The sequence below is a fragment of the Panthera onca genome, chromosome A1 (assembly GCF_046562875.1).
Source record: "Panthera onca isolate mPanOnc1 chromosome A1, mPanOnc1 haplotype 2, whole genome shotgun sequence".
In the NCBI taxonomy this organism is placed as follows: domain Eukaryota; kingdom Metazoa; phylum Chordata; class Mammalia; order Carnivora; family Felidae; genus Panthera; species Panthera onca.
Genome location: NC_138339.1, coordinates 126,519,762 through 126,536,091, shown reverse-complemented (window position 1 = coordinate 126,536,091; position 16,330 = coordinate 126,519,762). Strand labels below are relative to the sequence as shown.

Genomic DNA, 16,330 nt, shown 5'->3' with positions numbered 1-16,330 from the left:
GGTCAGGTTTCTGTTTGTGGTCTCTGATGTGAGTCTCAGCAGCAACCCCGAGTGTCTTCCTGCAGCAGAACAGAGCTGTGAAGGGTTCCTATTGCAGTTCTAATGGTGCAAGGAACAGCGTCTGTCACTGAAAAGCTCCCTGCTACGTGTCGGCACGTACAGTGTTTCTCGGGTGAGGGCGGTGCCTTCATCCTGGGGAACCGTATGCGGGTGTCGGCTGTTTTCACGAAGCTGGGGCAGGAGGATTACAGGGATGCTAATATCCCGCATCGCTCCAGACAGACCCGTAGCACGAAAATTGTTCTGCTAAAAAAGCCAAGAGTCTCCCTGTTGAGAAGTGCTAAGTGAAACATCAATTGGGAAACATTGAGAAACCTAAATTAGCCCTTACTCTGTACATTAGCTGTGATTTTAGTGACAGTCCTGTAGAGTAGATATTATTATTGCCATTTTAAAGATTGGATTTGGGGTATGGGGTCTTTTTCAGAGCCAGGTAAATGCAGATAGCAAGGAGATTACATAGCAATTCTTGGCACCCTAAGGGAAATGGAAGAAGAGGAAACTTTTTCTTTATTTTCAAAGCTAGACTGTGTTAAACAATTATAATAATAAAGAGCAGTAAGAAACATTTAGTAAGGGAAGCCAGGCCTCTGTTTGCTACAAAGTTCCATGGAGTGCATTCTAAATTACATTTGGAGATACAATACAATTATAGACTCTATGTTCTCATCAAGGTCATAACTCAGAAGTCCAGGAAAGACAAGTAAGGAGAACAAATTATGTTTCTCAAATGTATCTGTCACTCTCTAAGGATAAATAACACCTTTGGGTAACATGAAATGACTTGACTTCTACAAGAAACACCAAAAAGGGATTTCTTTTTTTCCCTCCTATAATTTACTGTATGAAACCTTAACTGTAATAATAAAAGCTGCTTCTATAATGCAGGAAGATAGATTTAGCTGTCATCGGACCCTGGTGATCAGGATTTCCAGTGAAAAAGTTTTCTATTTACATTGGCTTGTAAGAGTTGTGATTGTTGTAAAGCAGACAGCAGTGTGACAATTCAGACAAAGGGATTTTCTTCTTTTTGGAGCTCTTTCCTTGAGAAAAATTGCCCTATCACAACCTGAAAAACTGGAATCTGTCTATTCGGAGCTGTAGAGGTTGGAAGGTACCACTGCCCGGATGGCCACAAGGGGGCTCTCTTGCCCAGCAACTGGAGCACAAGCGAACACTATGACAGAGCCAAGAGATTTCCAAGACTCAGGGTGAACCTCGAGGCAGGGGCAACAATGTGCAGTACTTTGCAGTTGGGTGAGACCTTAACACAATCCTTAAAAGAAACAGAAGGTACAAGTGGACAATATTGCAACCTGAATCAGGGAATTAAAAAAATTATCCAGTTTGGGGCACCTGGGTGGCTCAGTCGGTTAAGCCTCTGACTCTTGATTTTGGCTCAGATCATGATCTCATAGTTTGTGGGTCTGAGCCCCCGCATAGGGCTCTGCACTAATGATGCGGAGCTTGATTGGGATTCTCTCTCCCTCTCTCTCTCTGCCCCTCCCCCATTCGTGCATATGCTTGCTTGCTCTCTCTCTCTCTCTCTCTCAAAGAAAAGAAAATGATCCAATTTATGGGGCTCAGTGGGTCAAGTGTCTGACTCTTGATTTCACCTCAGTTCATGATCTCACAATTGTGAGATACAGTCCCTTGCAGGGCTCCATGCTGAGCATGGAGCCTGCTTAAGATTCTCCCTCTCTCTCTCTCTCTCTCCCCCTCTCCCTCTCCTCTGCCCCTCTCCTCTGCTCACACTCTCTCCCTCAAAAATAATAATAAAAAAGAAAATTGTCCAATCTAGTATCAAGATTCTCTTATCTTTCTTTGATGAACCCTGAATAGCACAGAGGAGAAAACGTACAAGCCCATTTTGCTTTTAACAAGTCTAATTTTGCTAAACCAACAAATGAAAAGCGAATGGCTTATAATACTACCAGACTCGCCATTTCTCAGTAGGTGTTTCCTTACCACATTTACATGTAACAGTCTGTGTAACACAATCCATATGGAATATGGGTAGCAACTCAACAGCTGTATTAAATGGCCAGCCCTCTGCAGCTCATTGCCGAGTGACTTCCTGTAACAGGGACTTTTGACGTTCAAACCTTTCATAATGTAGTGGCTGCCATTAATGAATGCCTATTCAGCTAGTTTACTGGTAACAATAACACAAATCTGTTTCTTCTCCCCACTTCTCTTTCTCTTTTAGTACAGAAAGCACAGTGTTAGAGCAGGCAAATGACCTTATAGGCAGTATTGATAATAACTATTACCATTTAGTGAACCTTTAATATTTTTAGAGCACAATGCAAAATTCTTCTTATGCGCTATCTTCTTTAAAACAAACTTTCTGACATAGGTTTTCTCCTGGTTTTACATTTGGGAAAATAAAGGCTCAGAAAAGTTAGATAAACAGAATCTCAGAGTAAGCTGTAGAAGTAGAATTTGAATCTAAGTGTACCTCCAAAGCCTGGAAACATAAGCACCATGCCATTCTGAATGGTTTTCAGTTCATGTTGGGCCAGGATCCCTTGCTATCCAAGGTATTCCTGTATTTCTGAGAACACTGTGAGCCCTGCCATGGAAGCCCATTTCGTCATCTGAAAATAGGGGCAGAAAAGACCCTCCCCCCCCCCCCTTTTTTTGAGGCCTTTTGCAAGGATTGGAGTTTATGGTTTAAAATGTCTGTACAGTTCCTGGCACCTAGCAAGTCCTCAATAAATGGATGCTGTAACTCTTATTATTCCTAAAATTTCAGTCTACTACCTTCCACCATATGGCCTTGTGGTTTGAAAGAATTAAGTCATCTCCAAAAAAACTAATTTTGCCATGAGAAAAGAATGTTCGGATTGGGCAATTGAGGGCCTATCTCTGCACAAAATACAGGGATCAAATACAGAATGAAAATTCTTTCATCTATACATTTCCTCTTATTGCTCTTGGAGCCACATCAGAAATGAAATCTTTCTTAAAAAAAAAAAGAAAAAAAAAACCAAAAAACAAAAAACGGGGAGCCTGGGTAGGGCTCAGTCGTTCAAGCGACTGACCCCTGATTTCAGCTCAGGTCACGGTCTCCCTGTTGTGAGATGGAGTCCCGAGAGGGGCTCGGTGCTGGGCATGGAGCGTTCTTGAGAATCTCTCTCTCTCTGCCTCTCCCCTGCTCGCACGTGCCCTTGCTCAAGCTCTAAAAAAAAATAATAAGGGAAAAAAAAATCTCCCAGAAAACGTTCTAAGAGCCTTTCCAAAACCTATCCTTCTAAACACACAAAAATTCATTTCTTATAGTCGCTAATTGCACATTCTACCGAGCTGCTTGTGCTGCAGGGAGCTGGGCTATGTTGGAGCAGATCCGCAGGTGGAGCCGAGCTCAGGGCCCTGGGCCACGCCCCGGGAACACAAGGCAGGACTCGCTAGAGCGCCCTCTGGCTCACCGTAGGTGAAGTACGCCACTTCCGGCGGAAGTGAGACGTTGTGCAGCGAGTCGTCCTGCACGTGCTGGTCCACGTACAGCTGGGCCTCGCTGGCCTTCAGGAAGGCCATGAACCTGGCGGTGAAGGAGGCCACGAAGATGGACAGCATCCCGAAGTCTAGCAGGTTCCACAGGTGCAGCACGTACTCCCGCGGCCCCTCCTCCCAGATTTCCTTGCATTCGGACCAAATCATTCCTGCGGGAGAGTGAGAAGGTCAGGCTCATTTTCCATTTCCCTTGGCATTTGTGACCACAGCGGGGCACGGAGGGAACCAGGGTATGAATGTACACGTGAGCTCTTTAGAGCTGAGAACCTTGATAGCCAGGGGCAAAACGGAAACGTGTCTTCGAGGGCCGATTTAGAGACAGGAAATTCTCAGATCGCCAGAAGACCTGTTACCTGCCCCTCTGTTTACAGATAAACCTTCTCCAGGATTGAGGAGAAAGTTCTCATCCTTTCATAGATTCTTGGATGCATTATAGGAGAAATATAGTGTCCAACATTTGTGCATTTTAATAACTGAGAGGTTTTAAGGAAGCATCCCTTTCTAAACGAAATGGAAGGAAACTGAGGGCAAGGAATGGGAAAGGGCTTTCTGAAGGTCCCACATATGGCCTGGAGCCCAGGTGTCCTAACTCCCACATTCGAACACCTTCTATATGTCTGTGATTCAGTGAACATTAATTTTGGGTTGTTAGTTTTTTCATAATTTTTTTATAACATAACTGGGTTTTAAAAACATATCTCGTCATTGTAACATATTAAACAGTGTAGAAGTATGTAAACAAAATGTTGCTAGTTCCCCTACCTAACCTCTAAGCCAGCCTTGCGAAGTAACCCAGAGTTAACAGTTTGATATATGTTCCTCTATATCTGCACTGCCAATATCATGGCCGCTAATCACATGTGGATATTGAGCACATGAAATGTGGCAAGTTGAATGCGAGGTGCTGTGTAAGTGTATTCTAACACACCAGGTATCAAAGACTTAGTAAAAAAAAAAAAAAAAAAAGGGTAAAATACTTCATTTTTTTAGTAGCCATCACCTGTTGAAGTGACACTATTTTAGGTAAGTTAGGTTAGATCAAATATTGTTAATTTCGCCTTTTTATAATGAGGTTACTAGAAAATTTTAAATTAAATATGTGGCTTGTGTACAGCCTTGTACTATATTGAATACTGTCATTCTCTATCTTCTGATGCTGTAAAATGAAATTGGCTTAGATTTTTAAAGTGTAATGATTCAGTAACATTCTGAGCACCTACTATGTGTCAGGCACTGTTTGGTGTACGTGTATGTGTATATTATCTCAGTTAAATCTTTGGAACAACCCCGTGAAGTACATCCTGTTGTTATCTCGTTTTCACAGCGAATGTTCTTTAGGCAGAGAGATTTGTAATGTGCCCACCTAGGAGGCAGGAGATCTGGAATTTGAATCTGGAAGGCCTGTCCCTAAAGTCTGTGCCTTGACCACTGTGTTATTCTGCCTCTTCAGAACTAAAAAATGGATTCAGAACCAGGACTGTGTGGAAAAGACTCTTGAATATTTTGTAAGTGACATTAAGGAGTTTTATAGCCGCTCAAACCTGGGAAAGACTTGACGTCGTACCAGCCCATTCTATGTACTATATTTGGCCTGCATACTTAGGAGGTTAATGTAGTAAAAGAATTGCTAAGTGGTCAGTTAGTGAAACAGTTTCATTCACGAATGCCTCACTTCCAAGAGGTCAGCACTGCCCTGGCTTCTGCACATCAGACATGGCGGCCTGCCTTCCCACAGCCTTCTTCTTCCTTAGCCTCCTTTCTTGGTCCTCATCCTGTCCCACAGCTCTTAAAGGCTGTTGCTTTCCAAGAGTTGGGCCATTCTCAATTTTCCCTCTGTCCCTGACTAAGCTTCGTTCTTCATTTCTTTGCAAATGTCACACAGGTAAACAACTTGCTGTTTTTCTTCAGAGCTTCAAGGCTACATTTCTGCTATGCAGAGAGACTGCTCTAAGTGGATGTCCTGTCAGTGCCAGATATATCACGTATCCCAAGTTGGCCGCCCCGTCTCCCCCTACCTCACAGCCCCACCATTGCCCATTACTCCTTCCTGTGGCCCCAACTCCTCAGGCTGTCACCATGGATCACCACAGTTCTGCAGACCCTCCTCCGGTTGGACTCTCAGTTTTTCAGTTCTATGTCCTTACCTCTTCAAGTACAGGTCAGATCATGGTCACCTGCCCCTGCAGTGTACTCCTTGTCCCTAAGATGAAGTCTGGACTCAAGGGCTAGGCTGTCAGACCTTCCTGTGATCTCTTACTGCACACCCTGGATTTGAGCAAATGCTGGTCTCCCTGAATAGTTCCGCCCCAGCCGTTTGCTGGTGTTCCCTTTTCTGTCTCCTCCATACGTAAACCCAAGCACACTGGCAGATGACCACACTATAATTTGGTAGCCTTTGAGGATGCACCTGCCTAAAAAGCTTGGAGTCAGGAACGGTACTAGGAGGAGGGTGCCAGGGTGGCTCAGTCAGTTAAGCGTCTGACTCTGGCCCTGATCTCATAGTTTGTGGGTTCAAGCCCCACGACAGGCTCCGTGCTGACAGCAAGCAGGCTCTGGGATTCTCTCTGTTCCCCTCCCCCATGTTCTTTCTCTCTCTCTCTCTCCACCCCCCCCCCCCCCCCCCAAGCACAGACGTGCTCTCTCTCTCCCTCCCTCAAAATAAATAAATAAGAATGAAACTAGGAGCAGACAAAGAGTTATGGGCACTGAAGCATGGCTGACTTGGTCACAGGCCCATGTCCGGCCACAGTGGATCATCTCTACTCTGCCCAGAGACTGTTGTTGTTGTTGTTGTTTGTTTGTTTTTAACGTTTATTCGTTTTTGAGAGACAGAGAGCAAGTGCGGGAGGGGCAGAGAGACAGAGACAGGATCCAAAGCAGGCTCCAGGCTCTGAACTGTCAGCACAGAGCCTGAGGCAGGCCTCAAACTCACGAATGTCGAGATCAAGACCTGAGCCGGAGACAGACAGACCCTGAATCGACTGAGCCACCCGGGCACCCCTGCCCAGACAGTGTTTTAATCAGAGTTTTCCCTTTTCTGGTGAAAATGGTCCATTATATAAGAGGAATTGAAACCAAATGTTTTTCTGAGGAGAAAGGCTGTTTAGATAAATGGTGGCTTTGTTTGAAGCAGTGGATTCTAAGCTCTGCATGTCTGTTTCAAATCTGAGTCCCCACAACGGGAAATATCCCAAAAGATTACAGGTCTGTTTATAAGACACTGCTGCCTTACCTTCTTTTTCTTAATCAAGCCACACTTCTCAAGCTTCCCTGTTCAAAATTTGTATGGTAGTTCAGCAAAGTAAAAATTGTCTTAACACTGAAATCACTTTCGATTGTGCCAGTTCAAATAGATGTTTTAAAAATGTGTTTAGAAAAACCATTATAGGCTGGGAGAAGTAATGTTTATTGTTTTTGTCTCCCCTCAAATTAAAATTCCCAGTGTCTTAGTGGAACTACTTTTAGCTGGGCACTAGGCAAGTTGCAGGCTATCACTGGCCTTAATTCAGGAAGTCCTGGGTTCAGGTTCTAGCTTGGCCACTTACTGGGTATTTCAAGTGTTGGAGAGGTGAATAAAATACTGTGCCAAAGATGGCCCATGGGACTAAAACAAGCTCTGGTCTCTAGCTTGGAGACCCCTCCTCCGGTTCTTCTTCCTTCATTTGCCCCGTGAGCGAAAACCCCCACAGATATGGAGGCTGACAACTGTAAGTTACCCTTCCCACTTGCATTCAGCGCTCAGATCTTTGGAGAAATGGTCTCCTCTGAGCCCGCCGGTGGTAAATAAATCTCTGATCCACTAAGATCTCCGAGTGCCGCTTGGTTTTTCTGCCAGTATTCCAGCCTGGTTCCATGATACAAGCACTAAAATATTGGGTATTGGGGTAATTTCAAGCCCTAAAAGCTCTGTGAATCTGAAATGCAGATTGTTTATGGAAGACTGACTTTTCTGACCAATGTAGTAGCTCCTCATTGGGCATTGCAAATCATTTCCTCCATAGTCAAATGCCCTCATCAGTTTTACTAGATTTAAATATTAACTCACCCAGGCTAATTTAAATTATTCCAAGGCCATGAGTAAAAGTAGCATGGGCCCAAGGGTTTGAGCAGCAGGAATGCTTAATGAAAAAAGAAATGTGTGAAATTAAGTACTTTAGTGAGTGAAATTAGGCCCCCTGCTTCCGAGGTTCAGCATTTTATATCCATGCTGGGTATCATGGTCCCTTTCCTCCAGCTTGTCCCTCAGAGGAGTGTTAAAACCCTGGGGCTCAGGGGTAAGGATGCTGGGTACTGGAGCCTCCTTCAAGCAAAATCCCCTTCATTTCTGGATGCCTGGAGTCCAGAGAACAAGGTCACTGAAAATTAATGGGGGGGGGGGGTGGGTGACAGTGGAATAGGCTGGGAAATGCTGGGAAGCCTTGGGAGAAATGAATACCGACATTTGGGCAGTTTCTGAATAATGGCCTGCAGGCTGCTGAGATGGAGCTTGACAGTTCAAAAGGTGGTTCCCTCCCATCCCGAGCCTCAGATTCTATTCAGAAGGGATTCCCCCTTCCGAATCCTCAGGGACTTAAATGTGCACATTCCTTCAGTGGTCTTGGCCCCAAGGCTTTCTGTACACTGCCCAAGCGTCTTCAGCAGAGCAGACTTCCCAGACCACTTCCTGGGGGGACTGTCTGTTCTTTCAGGTCAGCTTCTCAGTACCGGGCCAAAGTGTAGGTGTTCTGTGAACTTGCAGGAGGGAGAGAGAATATGCCCTCAAGCCCTGACAGGCAAACACTATCTCAATGGCAGGTCTTGGCAACAATTCTGGGCCTCAGACACGTTTGGGATTCAGCTGTTTTCCAGGCAGGAAGATGAGGTTAATAGATTTAAAATTTTCTTAGCAAAACTCATCCTGTTTCTCTTCTCTCATTTGAGTTGCTGACAGTTACTGTGCAAGTGCCAAGGCCCTATGCTAAGCACAGGTGGACCCCAGTACACCTTCCTAGCAGCCTGAGAGGTAGTTAAACTGCAGTTAATCTGCACCTTCTGGGTAAAAAAAACCTACATGCCAAGATGGCAAGTAAGTTGTCCAGAGCCACACAGACAGTTCAGGACCCTTGCTGTCCACTGTGCTGTCACCTACCACACCCTTTGGGAGGCACAAGTTTACTCTCACTGGTTAGAAAACTCCTCCACCCACTTAATAGACACTGTTGAGTGCAGACTCCATACCAGCCCCCATCCTGGGGATACAATAACCAAGATGTCAGCCCTTCCTTAGCAAGACCAGTCTAGCACTGGAGACAAATGTATCATAAGCAATAATGAATACTCTCGGTGACAGATGCTGTAATAAAAATGTCCAGAGATTGTTTGTGGAGACACAGACACAGGGATAAGAGCAGTCAGTGTTCCGATCTTGTGACCCAGGAAGGTGCCTGGAACAACTTCCATTTGTTCACTGAATGGAGTGAATTCATGGAGGAGGGGACACTTGGTGTGAGGAACCAGGAGTTATCGTGGTGAGGGAGGAGGGACTGGCAGGGTGTTCTAGATAGTGGGCATGGAAGTGCGGGACAGCAGGCTCTTCCCGCGTGCCTGAAGAGACTGAGTATGGCTCAAGAGTCAGGGAGTGGGGCTGGCAGTTGGCAGCAGGGAAGGTCAGTGAAGAGCCTTCCTTCAGGCCATGAGGAGGAGGCTGGACTGCACTCTGAGCAGCAAGATAGCCCTTAAAGGTGGTAAGCAGAGTAGCTACGTGGTCTGACTTGTTGGGAGAAACTTTGGAAAGTTGACTGGAGCAATCTGCTTGGGAATTTTACCTAAATAAATGGGGAAACGATCAGAAGAATGAATTAGGTGAGGAACTCAGCACATATAATGTTATGATTCTTGGCCAAACCTTGCCGTATGGTTCTGGAGCCAGGACTTAGCACTGTCCTTGAAGAGTTAATAACCCTGGGTGAGTGGAGTGAGGGAGAGGTTGATCCTCACAATTTACCTGTGTGAAAACTAAAGTTCAGAGAGGCGGGGCCACCGAGGAGAAAGGGACACGGGATTGGGTTTCCTGACACCCAGTCCCAAGTATTTTCTTACAGCCCTTTCACAAATGTATTTTCTTACTATGCTGAGCATGTATATCTCCAGTTCACTTTCAATACTGGGATGTCTATTTTAGAAAACACTGCCAGGGTCTAAGAGTGCTGTAGAACAGATCTTTGGACATGAATCTGTTCCTTGATGGAGAAATGGCATGCGTTGTGGAGAGGCTTCCTGCGCTCTGAACCCAATGGCTTTTTGGGAACCACTAATGTTACACAGTCCTCTGATGAGTGTCTCTGGAGCCCCAATCTCCAATTGAAAAGCCACATATCATAAGCTGTTAACAACTACCCCAGAGTTGCCACTGATACTGATAGGCAGGAAGGAGGTTCCTACGGTATGAGCTGATATTGGAGGTTCTCTGGCCTGGAAGGAATGATGCTCCCTGGTTCATTTAGGCCCCCAGAAAGCAGCTCGTTTGACAGTGCTACAGAATACGCATGTCTACTGGCAAATTTAGCCCTCCTTCCTCACTCCTACTTTTCTCTTGCTTTTCTTAATACCATGTTCTGGTTTTTCTTCCATTTCTCGGTGTGTTTCTTAGTCTCCTTGTGGCCCCCACCCTGTGTTTTAACTCTCTGGGATTGAATTCTTCCCAAATTCCTGCTGGTAGTCACCTAAAGCATCTAGAGTGAAGGCAGAATACATTTCTCATTGGGTTTGACTTTTCCGCAGAACTATACAGCAGAAGAGGAACAGCATACACGCCCAGTGTGAGTAGAAGCTTGGGGAAGTGAGCTAGAGCATTGTCACACGACATGGCCCTTGAAAGAGGTCATTGGGAAAACCACATGACCAGATGGAGATGCTGATAGCAAAGGATGGAAAGGGGCAACTACACATTTACATAATTACAGAAATGTTAACATTCATTGAGACAGGAAGAAACAAAGGAAAGCATGTAGTCTTGTCAGAGGTGTTAACTGTTAGGAGGAAAAGGAGCACAGAGAACTGGAGGACAGGGTGGAAGAACTTGCAGCTGCAAACAGGTTGGTTTATGAAGGCCTCGCTTTGAAGGAGACTTTAGAGCAGAAGACCTAAGGAGGTGAGGGCATGAGCCATGCACTCTCTGGGGGAGCTCTCAGGCAGAGGGTCAGCCCCAGCAGAGGTTCTGAGGTAGAAATGGTGTGAGGCAAGGAAACCAGTGGGGCCAAAACAGAGCGAGTGAGGTAGGAAGTGGTGGGAAATGAAGTGGGGTGAAGAGGTGGAAGGCTTTGTAGGCTATTGTAATGACACTGGTGTCACTCTGAGGGAGATGGGGAGCCACTGAAGAGTGTTGAGGCAGAGAGTGAAAAAACCTGATTGTATTTTAAGTGGATCACTCTAGGTCTTGTGTGGAGAATTTACTGAGGCCTGGGGGTTCAAAGAGTAGAAGCAGGCCACCTGGAGAAGGCCATCCACCTCTTTGTGGCCACCGTTTTCCTCCATGAAAGGAGCAAGTTGAACTTGCTAGGGTCCTAAGGTTCTTTTCAGCCCTAGGGCAGCTTTTGGTAGAGGGAATGATGGTGTTTTTATAATCAATCTGTCCAAAGTCCCGCATTCATTCATATGATAGTTATGGGAGAAAAGACCATGTTGCTGTGTATCTAGATGATCAAGGCTTCCCCGCCCAAGTAGAATTCAAAGTTCTGTCATTATAGGCCTCCTGCCATTTCAAGGCTCTCCATGTCTGAGCAGAGGGTAAATCAGACTGTAGACTTTCGGATGTGCCAGCAGTGCACACAGTGTTCAGAATCTTTCTCTCAAAGATTAGTAGTACTTTGTAATAACTAAAGAGCTCCAGAATGTATTTAGGGATAAGGTCATGTTAGTCATATTTTACAACTGCTTCCCCAGTATCTGGTACAGTGCCTGATACATAATATAATGCCTAATAACTAGAAAATATTTATCGAGAAAAGAATTAAGAAAGTAGGAGAAATATCCCAAGAACTTCCACATTGCTCCCACCACTGCATCTAGCAAGCCACCTGCCCTGTGCTCTCAACCCCGGCTTCCCTCCTGTTATACTGGATGAGGAGTTCATGGCCCTGCTAAGTCCATGTCCTCCACTTGCATACTGGATTCCATCCCCTCTGACTACTCCGGAACTTTGCTTCCACATTTGGTGGTGAGGTCTCAGGTCTCATGTGACTTAATCTGCCGGCATTCGACATAAGTCATCACTTCCTGGTTCTTGACACAGTTATTACTTTGATAGACTTCAACACCACTCTCTTGGCTCTCCTCTTACCTAATCTCTTTTGCTAGATACTTCTCGTCTTTCATCCTTTAAGTATCATCACGCCTCAGGGGTCAGTCCTCAGTTTGTCTGACCACATTCACAGTCGAGGTGATTGCATGTAATTTCCTTTAAATATACTGACATGCTCATATTTATGTCTTCAGCACCAGCCTCTCCTTATATACTTATGTACTTCAGACATGTATAGCCAAGTGCTCCTTGACATTTCCACCTGGTTGTCTAATAGGTATCTCAGACTGAACTCTTGATTTCCTTTTCTGCTCTCTCTCCAAACTGCTCCTCCCCTGGTCTTTCCTGTCTCAGTGAATGGTGCTGTATTATACCATTACTTCAGCTAAAACACATGGAATTTTTCTTGACTGCTCTCTTTCTCTTATGCCCCACACAAAATCCAAAAGTAAATATTATCGATTTTATCTTCAGAATGTAATCACCACCTACCACCTCCTCAAAACAAACCATTTCCTGTCTCAATTAACGTACTGGCTTCCTAACTGGTCTCCTTGCCTCTCTTCTTGTTCTAGAATCCTCTGTGCTGTACATAGCAGCCAGTGAACCCCATCAGAAACTTAAGTCAGATGATGTCACTTCTGTGCTCAGAACTTTCTAATGGTTTCTTGTCGTGCTCAGAATAAAATCAAAACTGTGTACAATGGCCTACAAGGCCTTGTGTGATCTGACTCTGCCTATCCCTCTGACTTCATCTCTGTTCTTTCCTCATTCACTAAGCTTCAGCCACATTGGTTTCTTTGCAGTTCCCTTGAATCTAAGCCTTCAACACATACTGATCCCTCTGTCTGGAATGCTTTCCTCCTAGATGTCTGCAAAGCTTACCTTCAGGTCTCTGTTAAAATTTCATCTTCTCAGAGTAGGAAGATGAGAGGACATGCTGTTATCTGCTCAGCTACTCTGAGAAGGTAAAATATGAACAGAGCAGAAGGAAGAGAGGAGCAAGCTACTCAGGTCATTATTCAGTTTGTCTCCTCTATCAGAGAAATTTGAGTACTGACTAGGTATTTAAAGATACAAAAAAAATCATTATGAAACTTTTTTTATGTTTGTGGTTCTGTTTTAGAAAAAAGAATTCTGATTTCTATTACCAGACATGATGGGATTAGTAAACTAGAAAAGAGAGAAGAGATAAAGAAAAAAAGAAACTATCCTCAAACATTGGAGATAGCATAGGACAGTGGTCTTTCAGTAAAGGGAAACCAGCACAGAAAGCCATTTGATCACCATATCTTTCTTTATGGTGGCACATTCCAGTCTGCAGTGCATGGAGAGGGATCCCAGAAGCATGGTAGGCAGTCCTACTGAGTTGAAGAGGCAGAGTCTAGAGTTCAGGAAGGTAGAGGTAATTAGACATTGTGTGGCAGAGTCCCAGAGAGAAGGATACTACGCAAACCAAAAAACAAAACCACCAAGTCCAGAAAATTACATAGGGGTCTTTTTGAACATTTCAATACTAAGTTATGAATGCCAAGAATAAAACTCCACTAACAGCCAGAGAGCTGCAAGCTGAATAGTTTCCAGAGCTCACCCACAATGGAGAGATGTTTGAGCTCCAACCTTCCAGAGTTGAGGTTACTTGTTGATTATCCAGGGCATTTAGTAGAGACTCCAGATGTGTGTCTCTATAGTATAAGGAGAAACAATCCTTATGGTTAATTTTCTCCAGATTCACTGTAAGAAAGCCTGAAAAGCACCACACTCATCTGTAAGTAATTTTAATAGCCTGTCAGAATAAAGCCAAACACTCTTTCAAGGAAGACAACAAAATCTAGATGATCAACAACATAACATATCAAGTGCCCATCATTCAATCAGAAATTACTAACCCACCAAGATGCAGGAAGATGGGATTTATGTCAGGAGAAATATTAGGTAATAGAAGTTAACCCAGAAATTACAGAAATTATAGAATTAGGAGTTAAGGATTTTATAACAGTTACTATAAGTATGCCCACTATGTTCAAGGACTTAAAGGAAAATGTAAACGTCATGAAGAAGGAAATGAAAGATAAAAAGAGAGCCAAAGAGAATTTCAAGCGCTGGAAAATATAATAGCTGAAAGGAAACATTCACCAGTTGGGGATTAGAATCACAGACAATGAGGAAAAAGTATCAGTGAACTTGAAGAGAGAAAAAAAGATTGAAAAAAGAGAACTTATCTTTTAGTGATACACACAAAAATGTTTGTAGATGATATGTACTTGAGATTTGCTTCAAAATACTACAGCATTGGGGGAAGGGAGCTAGTGAAGGCATAGATGAAACAAAGATTAGCCATGACTTCCTAGTTGTTGAACATGAGAGATTGGTCCATGGGTTTTATTATACTCTTGTCTTGATTTTTATATATTCTTGAAATTATTCATAATACAAAGTTTGACAAAAATTAAATAAGACAAAGTGGTTAGAATCTTCTACCTGAAATATAATAGGTAATAGGTCAACAAGTCCACTCCTCCCCAGTACTTTTCATGTAACAGTCTTAAAAACTCAGCTCTGCTTTGATGGGTGGAAACTGGGACTAGGCTATAGAAATTGGGCCCTTTCTAGCTAGAGATACATGCCTCTTATTGGGACAGTGCTCTGATATCCAGGAAGAGAAATATGGGGAATCAGGAGGAAGTCATACTTCAGTAACATATGGTAGCTCTACCTATCCACTTAAGAGCAAGTTAGGTCACACTCACCACAGTCTTCTCCCTGGAGGCCAGTGGGAAAGGTGGTGGGTGAGTGATTGGTGCCATAAATACTCTTTAAGTTTTATCCATAAACCCAACATGTGAGTTACGGTTTGTTTGTTTGTTTTGTTTTGTTTTGTTTTGTTCTGTGTCTTACGCTTTTCCAGAGACATTCAGATGGCCAATAGACACATGAAAACATGCTCAACATCACTCATCATCAGGGAAGTACAAATCAAAACTACACTGAGATACCACCTCACACCAATCAGAGAGGCTAAAATTAACAACTTGGGAAACAACAGATGTTGGTGAGGATGTGAAGAAATGGGAACTCTCTTGCACTGTTGGTGGGAGTGCAAACTGGTACAGCCACTCTGGAAAACAGTGTGGAGGTTCCACAAAAAGTTAAAAATAGAATTATCCTATGACCCAGCAATAGCACTACTAGGAGTTTATCCAAAGGATACAGGAGTGCTGATTCATAGGGTCACATGTACCCCAGTGTTTATAGCAGCACTATTAACAATAGCCAAATTATGGAAAGAGCCCAGATGTCCATCAACTGATGAATGGATAAAGATGTAGTTTATATATACAATGGAATACTACTTTGCAATGAGAAAGAATGAAATCTTGTCATTTGCAATAACATGGATGGAACTGGAGGGTATTATGTTAAGTGAAATAAGTCAGTCAGAGAAAGATACCATATGTTTTCACTCATAACGTGGAATTTGAGAAACTTAACAGAAGACCATAGGGGAAGGGGAAAAATAGTTTCAAACAGAGAGGGAGGCAAACCATAAGAGACTCTTAAATACAGAGAACAAACTGAGGGTTGATGGGGAGGTGGGGGAGCGGGAAGGTGGTGGGCATCGAGGGGTGCACTTGTTGGGATGTACACTAGGTGTTGTATGTAAGTGATGAATCATGGGAATCTACTCCCAAAGTCAAGAGCACACTGTATATATACTGTATGTTAACTAACTTGACAATAAATTACATTAAAAAAATGGAATCTCTGTCTTAGTCAATTTGGACTGCTGTAACAAAGTCACAGGCTGGGTAGCTTATAAACAGAAATTTATTTCTCACAGTTCTGGAGGTTGGAAGTCCAAAATTAGATTGCCAGGCATATTTGGGTTCTGGTGAGAGCCCTCTTCTGGGTTGCAGACTGCTTGTTGTACCCTCACATGGTACCTTCGGGGACCCTTTAACAAGGGCACTGAGGCCATTCATAAGCATTTTGTCCTAATGACCTAATCCCTTTCCAAGGCTCCACTCCCTGATAACATCATATTGGGGTTAGGGGTTTCACATATGGATTTGCGGGGGGATACAGACGTTCAGTCCACTGCAGTGTTAAAGTGTTGAGTTTATCCATGGGGGTATACTAGGGAGAATTGGGATAGGCCTTGAACTGTGAAAGTTAGACCCCAGAACTCACTGCAGCAGGCTTTAATGTCTCTCTACAGCTTTAGTGCCGGTGACTCCACTAAATGAGCCTTTGGTCATAGACTTGCTGGTTGATGGAAAGCCTCTGGTAAGCACGGTATGCTTTCCTGCCCCTGTCCTTTGGATCAAACCTTTATCTCCCTCTTCCTATTTAGAGACCCAGCCCAGAGTCCATATCCCCATTGCTCTCAGCTTGGCCATCTGTAGGATGTTCTCATGTGGTTTGACTGTTGTGGCTCGCTTAGGCTATGTCATTTAATTGCAGCAGGTCATGTGT

The 16,330-nt window shown here is 43.9% G+C and overlaps 1 protein-coding gene across 1 annotated transcript in view; it reads right to left on the bottom strand.

Moving 5' to 3' along the window:
* Positions 1-16,330, bottom strand: part of TRPC7 (transient receptor potential cation channel subfamily C member 7) — a 229,017-nt gene that overhangs the window by 32,499 nt on the left and 180,188 nt on the right. The window contains exon 6 of the mRNA XM_078450799.2: positions 3,492-3,725. Coding sequence (XP_078306925.2) covers positions 3,492-3,725 — 234 coding nt within the window. The remainder of the gene's footprint in view (positions 1-3,491; positions 3,726-16,330) is intronic.